This window comes from Melopsittacus undulatus, chromosome 2, assembly GCF_012275295.1.
Source record: "Melopsittacus undulatus isolate bMelUnd1 chromosome 2, bMelUnd1.mat.Z, whole genome shotgun sequence".
Lineage (NCBI taxonomy): Eukaryota > Metazoa > Chordata > Aves > Psittaciformes > Psittaculidae > Melopsittacus > Melopsittacus undulatus.
The window spans coordinates 113849558-113864695 of record NC_047528.1 but is presented as its reverse complement, the minus strand read 5'-3'; the positions used below and the strand labels follow the sequence as shown (position 1 = coordinate 113864695).

Below are 15138 nucleotides of genomic sequence, written 5' to 3'. Positions count from 1 at the left end.
CTGCTCTGTGTGGCATACCAGATTCTTCTCTATTTATAAAAGGAGGAATAAACACAACCAGAGCTGTGTGTGGTAGGGAAAAAGGAAAAGTGATGAGTAGGTGTGAGGAGTAAACACAAGAACTTATTATCTAAATGCAGGTAACAGAAAACCCTAGGGAACAAAAAACTTCCCGAGCTTCTGTGTTAGGATGATGATGGGGTAAGAAACTCTGTAATTGTGGGAGGGAGGGGTATGCAAAACCATTTCTGAAGAGTTCAAAAATATTTTATGGCTATGCTGGATAAAGAAACTTTTTTATTGAGGAAGCAAGTAAGAAAAGGCCCTCTGTAAGGACAGAGGTAGTTCAGAACATGGGTTGCTTGCTTTACACAACTTCAATACAGCTTGACAGAAGGATAAAACAAAATCATACCCTGCACACAGAGAAAACTGCAGGCCCAGGAAGAGGGAGGGAGGGTTTGGTTTGCAAACATGAAGGCAAATCAAGAAAAGTGAACAAAATACAATTCAAAGACATGCTTTGCAGCGTCCTTACGGGACAGATCCTGGCCTGAAAAATTACATTTGTGAATTGTTTAACATAGTACAAAGGACCCCATCTCTGCTCAGATCATCCAGCCATAGCTTCTGACAGGATCTGGTGCTACATCAGCAAGCCTGTGTAGTACCCACACCAACAAGAAGCAGGTTACTAGATCTGTTTGTCGTATTAGAGACATGCAAAGTTTGGGCAGGAGGGACGATCTGACTCCATGATTGATGCTTTGGAGAAGGAGGCAATGCATCCTCTAACTCAAATGTGACAAATGTTGAACCTCTCTCCAGAGTAACATAATGTTAGCTATATCAAAACAGCCTACAAAGAAAAACCTAACGCAGACTAGGACACAATGTTAAAATATGTGAACTCTCTATGTGATCGTGACTGCACTGAGGGAAGGATAGAGATAAGCTCAGCTAAATACTCTGATTTGTTAACTATCTTTCACCTGATGAATACAAGCTTTTCAACAGAGCCTTTCCTCAAAGTACTTTTTTGAGTCTTTTGCCTCTGGAAGAAAGCTGGTTTTAACCTACATAATAAAGTTTCTCCAGGCACTTGGTTCATCTTTTCCTTTGCTCTTCCTTCATGGCCTTTGGCTGTAGTCAAAATACTTCATTAGTGTCTATATGTTTAATGTTTACTCTCATCTCTGAAACTGGCTTTGACCTGTGTTTCCACAGATGGCTGGAGCTGTAGCAGGAAAGTAGAGGAGTTGTATTAACCCACAGATCTTGAAGACGACCAGAAAACTGCTTGGCCAGCAAATCGCTTTAGCACAAGCCCAGCACAGACCAGCAGGTGGAAGCAGTGAGAAAGATGAGACCAAACAGGTTCACAAGTTGAACGCTCGGAAGCATTTAAAAGGCAAACTCTCCTGGGAATTACAAATAATTTTTGCAATTAGAATATTACATTGTTATGTGAAAATGCTGCCTAGTTATTCATATAGCACATAACCAATGAGTGGAAGATGAAGGAGTTATTTAAGTACAAAGGATGAATGAAGGCAGGCCATGAGCACAGTTCTGTGTCTAACAATGAATCTAGGCTTCTGTAGACCAGTACTAGCATTTCCAATGAGAGAGACTCAGAAACATTTTCGCACTTAGGAAAAATACCCAACAATCAGATTTAAACCTGGTAAATCAGATAAAAAAACATCTCTAAAGTACCTTGGCAACAATTTTTAGGTTCTGCTTATATGCCATTACTTACTGACTCATGATCTACTTCTTATGCTATAGTTTTTGTTGTAATTAAGTAAATCTAAAATGACTGGCAATTTTTTCCTTCCAGTCAGACAACTAAGAAAAGAAAAAGCCATGATACCAACCCACATATACATATGTACATGCTATGTAGTCTACAAACCATCTGAGAACAGTCGTCCTACCACTTGTGTGATAGCTGACAAAGAAGAAACTGTAAGAATAGCTTAGCTTTTAATCTGAGTGAGAACACATGCTTAGCAAAGTTATTTATAATACACTTTCATTTCCCAAGATGAATTACTTCTCCCAGGGGCCTGTGGACTACAGATAACAGTAGAAGTCATAACCAGTAGATTCTATTTCCATGACTAAAACTCATCAGCTGTATAATACTGAATGCATCTCTCATTTGTGCATCTGGTTCAGCAGTTGAAAAACAGGAATAACTGTGGACACCCCCATATGTATCCTGGCTTATGGGAACTTGTGAAAATCAATTACCATTTGAAGTGTTTCAGTACCATGAGATTAAAGTGGCTACAGAAGAAAAATACATGGAATTAAATTATGGACAGATAATTAATACAGTTACCTGTGTTGCCTCCCAGCCCCACTGCCTGTACTTGGGATCGTGGGTAAACCTCCACATGTACCAGTAGGTCTCAATCACCTCTGGTCTCAGGATGTAATACTTCTCATTCTGCCGCACAGCCACTGCCTCTACGCCACCATCAAATTTGAATGCTTCTGGACCCAGCTTTAATGCTGCAAAGGATAGAAGAAAATAAAAAAAGAAAAAAGAAAGAAAAAAATGTTTCAAAGATTCCTTACCACTCTTTGCAGGAAGAGTGGGTAGGAGACTGCTAGATCCCAAGCATGTGAGTAAAACAGAAATGAGCTTGTATTTAAGCAGTCTCCTAAGTATTTCCTATTGTTGAGGCCTATAATTTGTTATGAATAATTTATCCAGTTCCTGGGAGAAAAGTACCTATCTTGACAGTAATCCTCTTGAAACCTAATGAAACACTAAGAACATGAACACATTCATCATTAACACATTCAATTCTAGGATAAAACTAAAGTGACTGACACCAGTTCTTACCAACAAAAGGAAAAAAAGGCAGCAGAGGTTTGATGTCCTTTGATCCCACCCAGCTCAGCAGGAAAACAACAAAACCAGGTACCACCATCTCAACCTGCATCTTTAACCAAACTCTTGGTTTATGCTAGTGATGTGCTAACTGATGTGCTCCATAATGTGATCCTCAAGTAAATAGTTTACAACTAGGCAATGAAAACTTAGCCACACCTGAACATAAATCTTTGAACTAAGAGATTCACTATTTCAGCCCTTAAAGAAGCCCTAGCAGCCCTGTGCCAGCATCTGGAAGTCTTTTAAGGAGGCACTTGTAGAGAAACTGTCTATAATATGAAGATGCAATTACATACTTTTTTTATTATGCAGCTGCACATTATTCCTCAAAAATGCACTCTTATCTACAGCTGCACCCCACTCTTCAGAGTTTTTAAGGTGCTGAACTTTGAAGCTGCACTGACACTTTAAATATTATCAAAGCCATTAATCGTGTCATTCGTATGGGATAGAGGCTCCAATTAATCTTGGTCTCATGAGTCAGAGAGGGGAACCTTAGAATACTACAAAGAAAAATCTGAGCACCCCCAATGTGTGCCCCATCAGAAAATCTCCAACAAAGAGTTCTTTATTATTTTTTTTCAAGGGAGTACTACTCCAGATGCCAATAGAGAAAAAGAACTACTCTTCACACTTCAGCTACATGCACGGCAAAGGAAAACTCCATCAAGAAATGGTTACAGTACTTCTTTAAAAAGTGGCCATTTTACCAGCTTCAGTAAAAAAAAAAAGTACAAATTTCATTGCAATATCAAGGAGATTACCTATCCAAAATTAAGAAGATAAGAATAGCCATCCTGGACCTAATGGAAACTCTCTCTGTATCTCAGTATCATTTCTCCAACAATGGCTAAAATCAGACACGGATGGGGAAGAGAAAGAATGGGTCAAATATATGAGAGACCTTTTCACCTTCTGTATCAGTCTGCAATTTTTTGGAGCTCAAGGCTTCTCCCAAACTAGACATACTTTTGAACGTGGTGTGTTGTTTTTGATAGATTTATTTTCCAATATTTATCTGTGTTTCACAGAATCACAGAATGGTTTGGGTTGGAAAGGACCTTAAGATCATCCAGTTGCATCCCCCTGCCACAGGTTGCTAGAAGTCCCATCCACCTGGCCTTGAACCCTGCCAGAGATAGGGCAGCCACAGCTTCTCTGGGCTGTGTTTCCTTAAACCTGTATATGCCTTAAGCATCCAAACAGACCTCTGCTAAGACATTCCACATGTCTAATACCTCTTTGGTGTAGAACCACATTTTTTGTTCTTTTCCACTTTCAGCTTGGTTCCTGCTCAACTTATTCAACAGTCTTTATGTCTTGCCTTGGAGAAGAGAGCAAACAACTGATTCCCATCCACTCTCTCCAGTCCCTGATGATGTTGCTAATCTGTTGCATCCTACCTAAAATGTGCCTTTTCCACACTGAAGAATACTACCTAATTCAATTGTTCTTTGAATGGAAACTGTTCCATATCTTTGGTTTTCCTCCTAGCCTTTCTCTCTGCAACTCCTCCAGTGTTACTATATCCTTTGTGAAATGAGAGGACCAGCCTGAATACAGCACTAAAAGTGCAGACAAGGTTAATATAGTGACATAATGACATTTTCTATTTTGCTTTCTCACTTTGTTTTTCCTGACTGCTACTAAGCTGGCATTTTCATAATCTCAAGAGCTATTTTCTGAGTTGTAATGGTCAGTTCAGAGCTCATTGTTTTATATGTGACGTTAGGAAGCATTTTTTTTGCAGGTGCCTCACTCTACATTTAACTACATAGGATTTAATTTAGTAATTTATTATAGAATTACTCAACCTCATAAAATATCTGCAATTTTTCTGCTTTCTTTCATCCTTGCTATCCTGGATAGGTTTCTGAATTATTATCATATCTTTGTCTTACTGTTCCTGCCCTTTTCCTGATTATTTATATGTGTGTACATAGAATCATAGAATCAACCAGGTTGGAAAATACCCTTAAGATCAAGTCCAACTGTTCCCCAGCACTGCCACCACTAAACCAAGTCACTAAGCATCTATGGCCATGAATCAGTCCACACCAAAGCAGGTACATCTTGAAGCATCTATGGCTGTGGATAAGTCCATGTTGTGATAATGTGCATATATTTTTATTTATATATATATGTATTAAAATATAAAATGTAAATATACTATACATATATAGACATCTATACACACACATGTATAAATACATATCAGAGTACCAGTGGTTAACTACCATTTGTCCATTGCAAGACCTGACTACTTACCTCCACCCTATTTGTTATACTACAACCATTTATTTTCTCCATGCAGGCACTTGCTGTTTATGCAGTAGCTGCTTAATATTCCTAAAGGGCCTTGTGAAAAAGGCTTTTGGAAATATGCAAACCATTCAGCTGTATTAGTATTATCCACCAAAGAAGCAGGATTTCAGGCAATTCTTGTGATACATAACCTACAGGAACTGTGACACCTTCACTTGCTTTGTAGCCTGATGGTGCATTAGATCTTTACTTATTTATTCAGATCTACTTCTAATGTTATTGGGCAGTACTAGAAATTCTGTCACCCAAGGATGGGTGACCCCCATATATTGTGACAACCTCACTGAAGTTTTACCTGAAACCAAGGATTAAAAATTAATCACAGCACTTCTACTAATAGCTGACTAAAGTAAAGAAGCTACTGTGAACATAGGACCTTTCAGGAGAGTATTCTTCTAAGCAAACAACTTTCCAAGGCCATTTTACAATGCTATAGTGGTCACACTTTAACCCAGGTATTTTAGCATTAAGGGGGCTGATACGCTGGGCAGGAAGAGCAGATGAGAACATCTCACATTATAATGCAAAACTGCAAAGCTAATTAATACCATTTTAAGATATTTTAACCGATGTAACACTTCAATGAGAGCTGTATTTAGAACTGCTAAAAATAAGGGCAAATGCTCAGACTTCTAGATAAATACCTATATATCTCCTTGTAGAAAGAATGTTGAAAACAGTGTATTTTTTTTTGCATGTTCCTTTAAGACTAGAGTCAATCTAGCAATAATTTTCCTGAAAGTAACAATAATAATAGCAATAATAATTACTATTATTATTGCATAATATTATAATAGTTTCTAGGACTCACTTCATATAAAATCTGAGGAAGACAAACTCCAAGATCCTTTTCTATTGAGACTTTCTGAACCATTCCATCAACATACATTGTTATTTATATTTTTCAATTATCTTATTTCTTCCATCTTTCCCTGTTTAGCTGCTTACTGAAAGTCTTGGGACAGAGACAACATCCACTCATACCCTGACAATGTCTCATCTGAAATCTCAAGTCATCTGGCTTATTCTGCATTGGAATTGTCACATATGTGAACCAGCTAAAGCTGTACCCAGATTTGAGGACAGGTCTTCAGGAAATTTTAAAGACATGCAAAAAACTTCATCCTAAAATAATTTGTCTGTAATATGTAAAGGACTGACTGTCAGCTAATGGCTGGGAAAATTTTTATGTGTAAGGGATGATATCTTTTACTAAAATCACCGTGTGCTATAAACCAGTACATGCTGCCATCTGTATAAATAATTTTGCTAATTAATCTAACCGCTACAATACCTATGAAAGCTCATTATTCACATTGATTTGTTAGTGGTCTTTCTGTTCTTTCAGTTTCATTGGACATCTTGGTTTTTTTTTCCCATTCACAGATTTTGCATCACCAGTTACTTTATGCCTTTGCCATGTTTCTTCCTGCTGCATGGAAATTTAAGTTGTTTCATAATGTAGTAATTTTATACTAAAATCTTATAACACCAGGCATGTACTGCAGTCTATTATAAGCAACCCTGGGAAGACACAGGAAAGGACAGCTCTGGTTCATCTGAAGAAAAGAGCTCTCTAGCCTCAGCACCTTGCTGACTCCACAGGGGACAACGAATGGGGAAAGAGTTCTTCCAAATCTATAGAAGAAAGAGATCAGGCTCTCCCATTTGCTGAAACATAAAGGTATCATTTGAGTCAGGATGACTGTCAACCCTCTGAAAGACAGCGTTTTTCGCAGCCAGATAGCTCTGCACTGAAGTGTACAATTCTGTCTCAAATCCTGCTGTTAAAGCATAATGAAGTTGATATTTTGCATGTAACGATTCTTTATTTGCTTTGAAAAATCAGTCCAGGGAAAAAAAAAAAACCCAACACATTCCTGAGATTGCAAGACTGAACAAAAGAAAACTAGGGCACTGCAAATGTATAGCTGTCTTTACAGCTTCCAGACTGCTTCCTGCATGTGTGTGTCCTTATTCAGTCATTAAATATGCAACCCTAACTTCTACCCCTCACCATCTTTTGACTTATTTAGGGTACAGAAGAAACATCTGAAGGAATAAAATTAGGAGGGCACAAAAACCTGTAAATCTGGCAGTGCTTACATTTAAGTGTCGAATGAAACATTTAAATTAAGCTTTTCAGAATGCAACAATAGTTACTGTGTCCTACCTTTTCCCTTAAGCATTCTCCTATTTTTTCCTTCCTTTTTTTTTCTTAATGCTGTTACTACCCAGGTAAAAGCACCACTCATGGGATTGAATTCTTAAAAATGACAGGCAATTACACAGTGTTATTACATAATCCTGTGAATAACACATGAATTCTCATTTTAAAACTGATTTTTAGTTACCATTACATCTACTAGGAAGTTAATCCAGAAGCTCACTTCTCTGATGGCTACGCAAAGCTATTTACGATTTCCAACCTACATTTATTCATGACAAGCTTACAAATCTCACTCTTGGTACAACTGTGTAGTTCATATCTTAAAATAACTCTTCCTTTTCACTCTTCATCCCTTGAGACGACAATAGATTTATTTCCTTCTTTGGCACTATTTTTCAAGGCTGAGCTGTCTTATTTTTTGACTGTAAAACAAAAGCTCTGTTGCTCTAATAATTCTGTTGGTTCTTGATTTGCATTTGTTCTGCTTGAAGTTCAAATTTGTATAGGACATTCTGGATGACAAACGATACATGTCTTCTAAGGCAGTGTTAATATTCCCTAATCTCTGTTGAAAATTCCTCACCTGATACAGATGAGGAATGCACTGAGCAGGTTCCTCTAAACTCCCAGTTCAGAGAAAGAGTTCCTGCCTTTTTTACTAGTGAACTTCTGACAGTCCAGCCCTCAAGATCTTTTTGTTTGCTATTCTGAGACTCTTCTGTTTTAATTGTGTCTTATGATCTTATGGCCACTGTAATTCCAATGAGCACACTTCAACTTTATGCAGAGGTCACTATTAAAAAATGAAAAATAAACCTCTTCCAAAAGATGGAACTTGGGAAACTTCCAGCTCAACCGTGAAACCTGTTATTGCCTCCCCACTAGTCAGGTCTTTGGCTGTCTCACAGTTTGTATAATAGTCATGATTCTTTCCAGTTTAATTGACTTACCCAGAATGTACTATTACTAAAACTAGTAAAAGCTGTATTTACAAATTTTTAACTCTACATAACAGTAAGAACAGTATAAATGAAATGAAAAACTGCCCTATATATCTGGAAGGACAAGAGTCCACACACAGTCCTTCCTCCATGCACTCATATAACCTATCTTAGCCGACTGATACAAATAATAGGGATAAACATGCAGGAAGGAACCACATGCAATCTGGTTTTATATTTACTCACCATGATGTAGATCACAATTAAATACGTGGATGTTCAAAATTTATACTGGTATAGAAACCACTGCATGTTAGATAAGACATATGTCCATAACACATCTTAAAAAATAATTACAACAATTTCTTTATGTTAACTAGTGAAATAACTAGATTAGGAATAGATCTTACTTGTCCTGTCATATGACTCGTGACATGTATGTGCAATTTCAGCTCCAAGCTGCAAATAATGTCCAGCTTTATCATCTCTGGAACCATCTGCTCCAAGGGCAAACATTCCCCCTGCAAAACAGGTCAAGTGGCCCATCTTTCTTTCAAGGTGTCCGTTCTTCCACTCCCCAATGAAGGTCAGTCCTCCATTGGACTTTCTGATGAGATGCTTTTCTATGGCCTACAAGAAGATTAAGAGAGCTTTCAAACGCTGTTTCACATGCACTGTTTTATGTAACTAAACTCTCTTTTGGAGAATAAAGTACTGTTTTTAAAACAACAACAAAAAATTCTTCTTTCAAATTCACTTCTTAGCACTTCAGGAGCAAACAGCTATAAGAATATAATCTCAATGCACACAAGAAGTACCCTAACTGCTAAAAGATGCTAATGAGATCAAACACAGGAAAATAACAACATAGATAAAATTGTACTTTTAACTGGAAATTCAGCATGTATTTTATGGCTCAAACAGTGTTTGCCTACCCGTTAACTCTGAGAAGTACCTTCTGCAGTACGGTCTGTGAGTACTTGTAAGATACATCCACATTGGAATGTTTTGGTCAGCAAGTAAGTACACCTGTACTTTCAGGTAGCACCTGTACTTTCAGTCAGTCTTTAATAGGAAGTGACAGGAATGATCCAGCCACCTTGTAGCTCCTTCTCCATGGAAGCTTTCTGATTACATGTGGTCAAAGGATGGGCGAGGGTTAGAGTAACTGTTAGAATAAATATAATTTTATAGGTGAGGCAACTGTTGCCTTGTTTGTGCATTTGTACCTATATTGTTGCCTGTGGCTTTGAAATGGTATTCTTCTGGTAGTAGGAAGGAGAATAGCTGACCTAACATTCCGAAGTTTGCAAGCTATGTGAAATAACATATCTACTTAAGCCTATTTCAGGGAAGTTCACAATCCCCACCAATCTACTGAAACACTACCTTAAGCATTAGACAGGTTTTTGGCTTTTTTTTACCTAGAATCTTGTTACAATTGACATCTATAATAGTAAAGACAACTATCTTTTTACCATGGAGACATTATTCCTATCTTCTTTCCAGAAATCTCCTTAGTACTTCCACACATAACCATCTGATGGGTTCACAACTTCCTTCGAAGCACATGACTGGTAAGAGTACTCCAAGGCTGATTGGAGTTGAAGGATTAAAGCGCCTTTAAAAAGGCATTTTCTATTCTCCTTGCCATCCACAAAACCTATTACAGAAGTGAATTACTATCCCTCTTCATTAATTTTCTGGTACCTACAACAAATTACACCCCAAATGCCCACAACCGTTTGCACTGAAGCTTAGATATACTGAGAACATCCTGGCAGAGGATCCTGCATGCAACTGAAGTGGCTTTTGTGGATGAGGGAAAATGTGGGCCCTCTCCAGAAGAAAATGGGAGACCTGATTACCCTGGAAGTGGAGAAGGCTGAGGTACCCAATGACGTTTTTGCCTCAGCCTTCACCTACAAGTGCTCCAGCCATACTACCCAAGTTGCAGAAGACAAACGCAGAACTGGGAAAATGAACTGCCTGCTGTAGGAGAAGATCAGTTTCAAGATCATCTAAGGAACCTGAAGGTGCACATGTATACAGGACCTGATGAGATGTATCTGCAGATCCAGAGGTAACTGGCTAAGCCACTATCCATCATATTTGAGAAGCTGTGGCAGTCTGGGGAACTTCCTGCTGGCTGGAAAGGGTGAAACATAGCCCCTGTTTTTCAAAACGGAAAAAAAGAAGACCTGCGGAACTTCAAGCCAGTCAGTCTCACCTGGATCATGGAGCAGATCCTCCTGGAAACTATGCTAAGGTACACAGAAAATAAGGGTGATTGCTGACAGCCAACATGGCTTCACTAAGGGCAAATCATGCCTGACCAGTTCGGTGGCCTTCTATGATGGGGCTGCAGCATTGGTGAGTAAGGGAAGAGTGACTGATTTCATCTACCTGGGCTTGTACAAGGCATGAACACATTGTTCCACAATGCATAGATTAGTATGGTTCGTAGAGATTTCAATGGGTAGGTTTGGCTGAGGGAAAGCTGAACAGGAAACCATCTGTTTGGTTTGCTCTGCAAGTCAGATCACAAATGGAGTGGGAACAGCTCAGTTCTTTCTCCCTTCTCTCCACAGTGTGTTTTACCTGGTCCCACATTGCTTTGCTGTGTTTCCATTCAGAGACAGAGAGATCTGCCCATACATAATGTCTGCAAGACTGGGCTTACAATGAAGAGGATTAAATAATCACAATGGATGTTAAACACCAACTGCTATGTATTTGTAAAACAGGACCCAATAAACTGTATTTTAGACTATTAAAAGCACTCAACCAATGTTTTGAACCACTAATTTTGACTTTAACAAAGCCTGGAAAGCTAAGAAAATTCAAAAGGACTGGGAAATAGCTGGTGCTTTAACAGTATTTTAAAAGCCTAATGAAACAATCATATAAAATGTTTGTTTGAGAAGTGAATACTGATATTAGGAATAGTAGGAATTTCAGGAATTTCCTTGGTATTGTACAAAACATTAGTCCTAAATGAATTCAAGGCAGCACATATGAACTGGATTAAAAAATTGGTGTGCTAGAACAGTTCAAAGTGAAACCAACAACTGAGAAGTCTTCATCCCATGAAGATTCTGCAAAAACACTTCTATACAATGCTAGGCAGCATTTCTACCAACAATCTGCAAGAAACAAAAGCTAAAAGAAATGTGCAGATGACACAAAAATTGATGGAGCTATAGACAGTAATAAACAAAAAGTCACTCCCGTAAAATCATTCAGAACACGGAACAAAGTGAGTTTTGCCTAAACAATTGTGTTTTAGTAGGAATCACATATCAAGGAATCATGAATATAAATCACAGTAGCAGGAAAACAGTAAATCAAAATGACTATAACCAACTTCAGAGCAAAACCAAGTGGAAAGCAGATGACACTGAGGCAAAGGTTAAGAGTGCAAACACAGCTCTTGGTTGGATGAAGAGGCAAATATGGAGAAGAAATCAGATGTTGAACCATTACATTCTTGTCTCCATACTGAAGATACTGGAAAGTACTTAGAAAAAAAAGCTTAAGAAATAATTCAAAATATGCTTTATATTGTGAGACTCAAGAAAATAATGAATCTCTTTTATGAGAGAATGTGTGTCACACCTTGGTTAGCCACCAGCTACATAATGCAGATGACCCTGGAAAACAATGTAGGGGAGGAAAAAGGTAAAGTATCTGAAAGTCAAATGAATCAAATTCAGGTCAGGAATAAGATATATTACAGCTTCAAAGCAATTTTAGACTAGAACTTTCACTATATATCTTTTAAAATGTGACATTTTAGGTGTTTTTTGCTTTAGGAGCTTGTGTTGAAGAAACACAGCATGCACAGATCATGGAACAAGTTAAGCACCAAGCACACATCTGCACTTGGACAAGACTATGCAGTCCCTGCTGCTATTGGTACCACAGCCAACTTGATTAAAACCAGCTTAGTTACTCTCCACATGTCTTAACTGTAGCACCAGCATGTTGGCACAAGCAAGCCTGATGAAAGAAGATGCCTCTGTATGGGGAAGTTATAAGAAAGTAAGAGCTGGGCAGCATAAAGTTCAGAGCCATCACTAAAAGGCCACTGCCCTAAATCCCACTGAACTATCCTTGGGCAAGCATTACTTCATCTGTGAGAGGGAGCAAGATCACATCACAAAAGAACCACAGCGCAAGGAATAGGTATGAACTACATTTTACAACACAAATATGGAATATAACCTCTAAATGTTTTGTAAAATAAAGAATAAAACAATTCAGAACTTTAATCTCTAGAGTGATACTGAACACTGGAAAGAAGTGACTTGGTTGTTCTGCAGACATCTTAGGGTTGTTAGATCTCTTTCTAATAAACTATAGCTTGGGCATTTAGATTATACAATTTTGGACAGGCTGATTATTTTTAGCACAACAATCTGCATCAGATGTATTCCACAATAACACTTCTTAAACTACTGAGAGTGAAAGCTAGTATTATTCACCACTTGATTTCTTAAAGCTTACATAATCAAACCCAGTTCTGGGGGTGCTTTGGTTGGGGTGTTTTGGGTTGATTTTTCTTTTTTTTTAAGTATTAAAGATGGTTTTGCAGTTCAACTGTATGGGAGAACTCCATGAATTATAATCACCTCAATGGCATCGTCGTACATTTTTCTTGCCTCCGTGTCCATCTTGTCTGACATAAGCCAGGCTTTCAATAAATATTCATAAAAACTGTCTCCCAGCCCGCCCACAGAGGTGTGATCTGTAAGAGAAAAAAAAAAAGTTGAATTTGTTATATAATAACACCTTAAATTTATTCAAAATAGAAACTTATGGTGTTAAGATCTACTGTTGTCGTGTTACCAATATTTCAAGCCTGCTTAGCAGGACAAAGCAGCACCGTATCTCCTTTCCCCTCCAAACTTACTTGCTAGGTATGGAACCTGCTTTACGTGTTCACTGTCATTCTGCACATCACAAATTAATTTAACCTCTGTTTTTCCTTCATTCTACAGAACCTGACCGTTTTGCTGCTGGGGCTTAAAATCTCTTATATATGTAAAAAAGTATATGCAAAACCCCCTTGTAAGATCTCTGTATCCAGGATACAATCAGGTCATGTGGCTGGCTATGAACAGCTATGAACTACAACAAATCCTATATTTCCAGGAGTTTTTTATTTCCAGCAAGGTAGTTACTTTCACAAGCAAAGACATTGCCATTCTGTGCTGACAGAATAGCTCACACATGTAGGTAGTTCTTACACAGAGAGGGATAGGTGAGGACTACCTACATTCCTCTCTGGGTGAACTATCATGCATTCCCACAAAAACCCTACTGATGGGGTGAGTCAGCCTCAGAGCCCCTGTGCCAACCACAGAAAGTACTCCCTCGGTACACCCTTCATTCAAAAAGCAATACACTCACAGTATGAGAGTGACTCCAACCAGAACAGCACATAACTTTTTCTTTCCCAATGTTACAGCCCACAAAACACTGGCACCAGAACAGTCTTAGGTTGCTCAAGCTAGGCGAAGGAAACATTTAAGACCAACTCTGTTGCAATACCAGAAATTCACTTCATGGCTGTGATACTCATGTAGATTCCCTTTTATTGGGTGAAACAAAGAGATGATACTTCCTTTTCCAAAGTACCTCCAAAGAGTTGTATCATTCAACAGCCTTTCTGGGATGAAGGTGTACAAAAGAGGTCTGGAGCTCTCCTTCCTTGCCTTTTCTGTCCGAGCACTGTTCTGCCCCAGCATGCCTGCTTGTCTCTGAAGATGTGAATAGGAGGTTAGAGCTGGTAGATGCTCCTAGCCTCTTGTTTCCTCTACTACTCACCAATGGGTTTCTAAACAAAGGAAGGACCAAATGGAAAGCCTGTAGCCTTTCCACTTGGCTTCAGGTTGTGAATTTGCAGCAAATGACTTCATGCTCATCTATCTCAGTATCTTCTAGTCAGCCTTTTCACACCTAGCTACTCAGTGATTTAGGTGCAATGAGTTTTCATAAGCTTTCTAGCTCTGAGCTGTAAGAAGACAGGCAGATCATGAGTCGCTTTCTTCCACAAAGGCAAGGGCTAGTCATGACTCCTCTAATGTACAATTACATTCACAGGTAGACCCAAGAACTAAGGGAAAAATAAACAAACCATCCCAAGACTTCAAAGTTACAACTGGTGTCAGCACTGCTCAAGGACAGTTTAAAACAAGTCCTGTCAAGCTGCTGCCTCCTCACCAGCTCAGCTCTGTCACTGGAGTCAGCACTGCTCCTCTGCCAGGTTTCTTTCTCAGATGCACTCTGTCCCCAGACAGGACAGGGTTGCTGAACCCTTAAGCAGGGCTCATCTTGTAGCAGCTCCAGCTGGGTTCAGGACAGGAATGAGCAGAAGATGAGTGCAAAAGCTTTATTTCCTAATCAGAAAAATCCATGTTCTAGGTGAGTTTCCAAAGTCAGTTATCAGAAACACACCCCATTGTACGTCTACTTCCTTCAGGCAGTCATTTGAGAACTATTTGTCTCTCCTGTCAGCAGCTCTTCCTCAATACTGCTTCTCACCTTAGACGGAAGTAGAGAGAACGCAAGAATCAGTAGCATCAGCACACAAAGGACTCAGAACCATCTTCTAGACAGCCTTTTTTGCACCTTCTTGATGCATTCAGAGAACAGAGCTGCACAAGCATCTCGGATAGAGATCCTCCTCCTACTCAGGAAGTGAGAAGCTAACATGGCAAGGCTAAGGCCTTTTGAGAGCAGCAGTGCTTTCTTTATTCCCATGTTGCATACCTGACTCCAGCTCT

General features: G+C 38.8%; 1 protein-coding gene across 1 annotated transcript in view; it reads right to left on the bottom strand.

Annotated features, from left to right (window-relative positions):
* Nucleotides 1-15138, bottom strand: part of MAN1A2 (mannosidase alpha class 1A member 2) — a 128110-nt gene that overhangs the window by 14013 nt on the left and 98959 nt on the right. Inside the window, exons 9-11 of the mRNA XM_005146631.3 lie at nt 12982-13097; nt 8758-8977; nt 2351-2523 (exon numbers count right to left, since the gene is read on the bottom strand). Of these exons, the coding sequence (XP_005146688.2) occupies nt 2351-2523; nt 8758-8977; nt 12982-13097 (509 nt within the window). The remainder of the gene's footprint in view (nt 1-2350; nt 2524-8757; nt 8978-12981; nt 13098-15138) is intronic.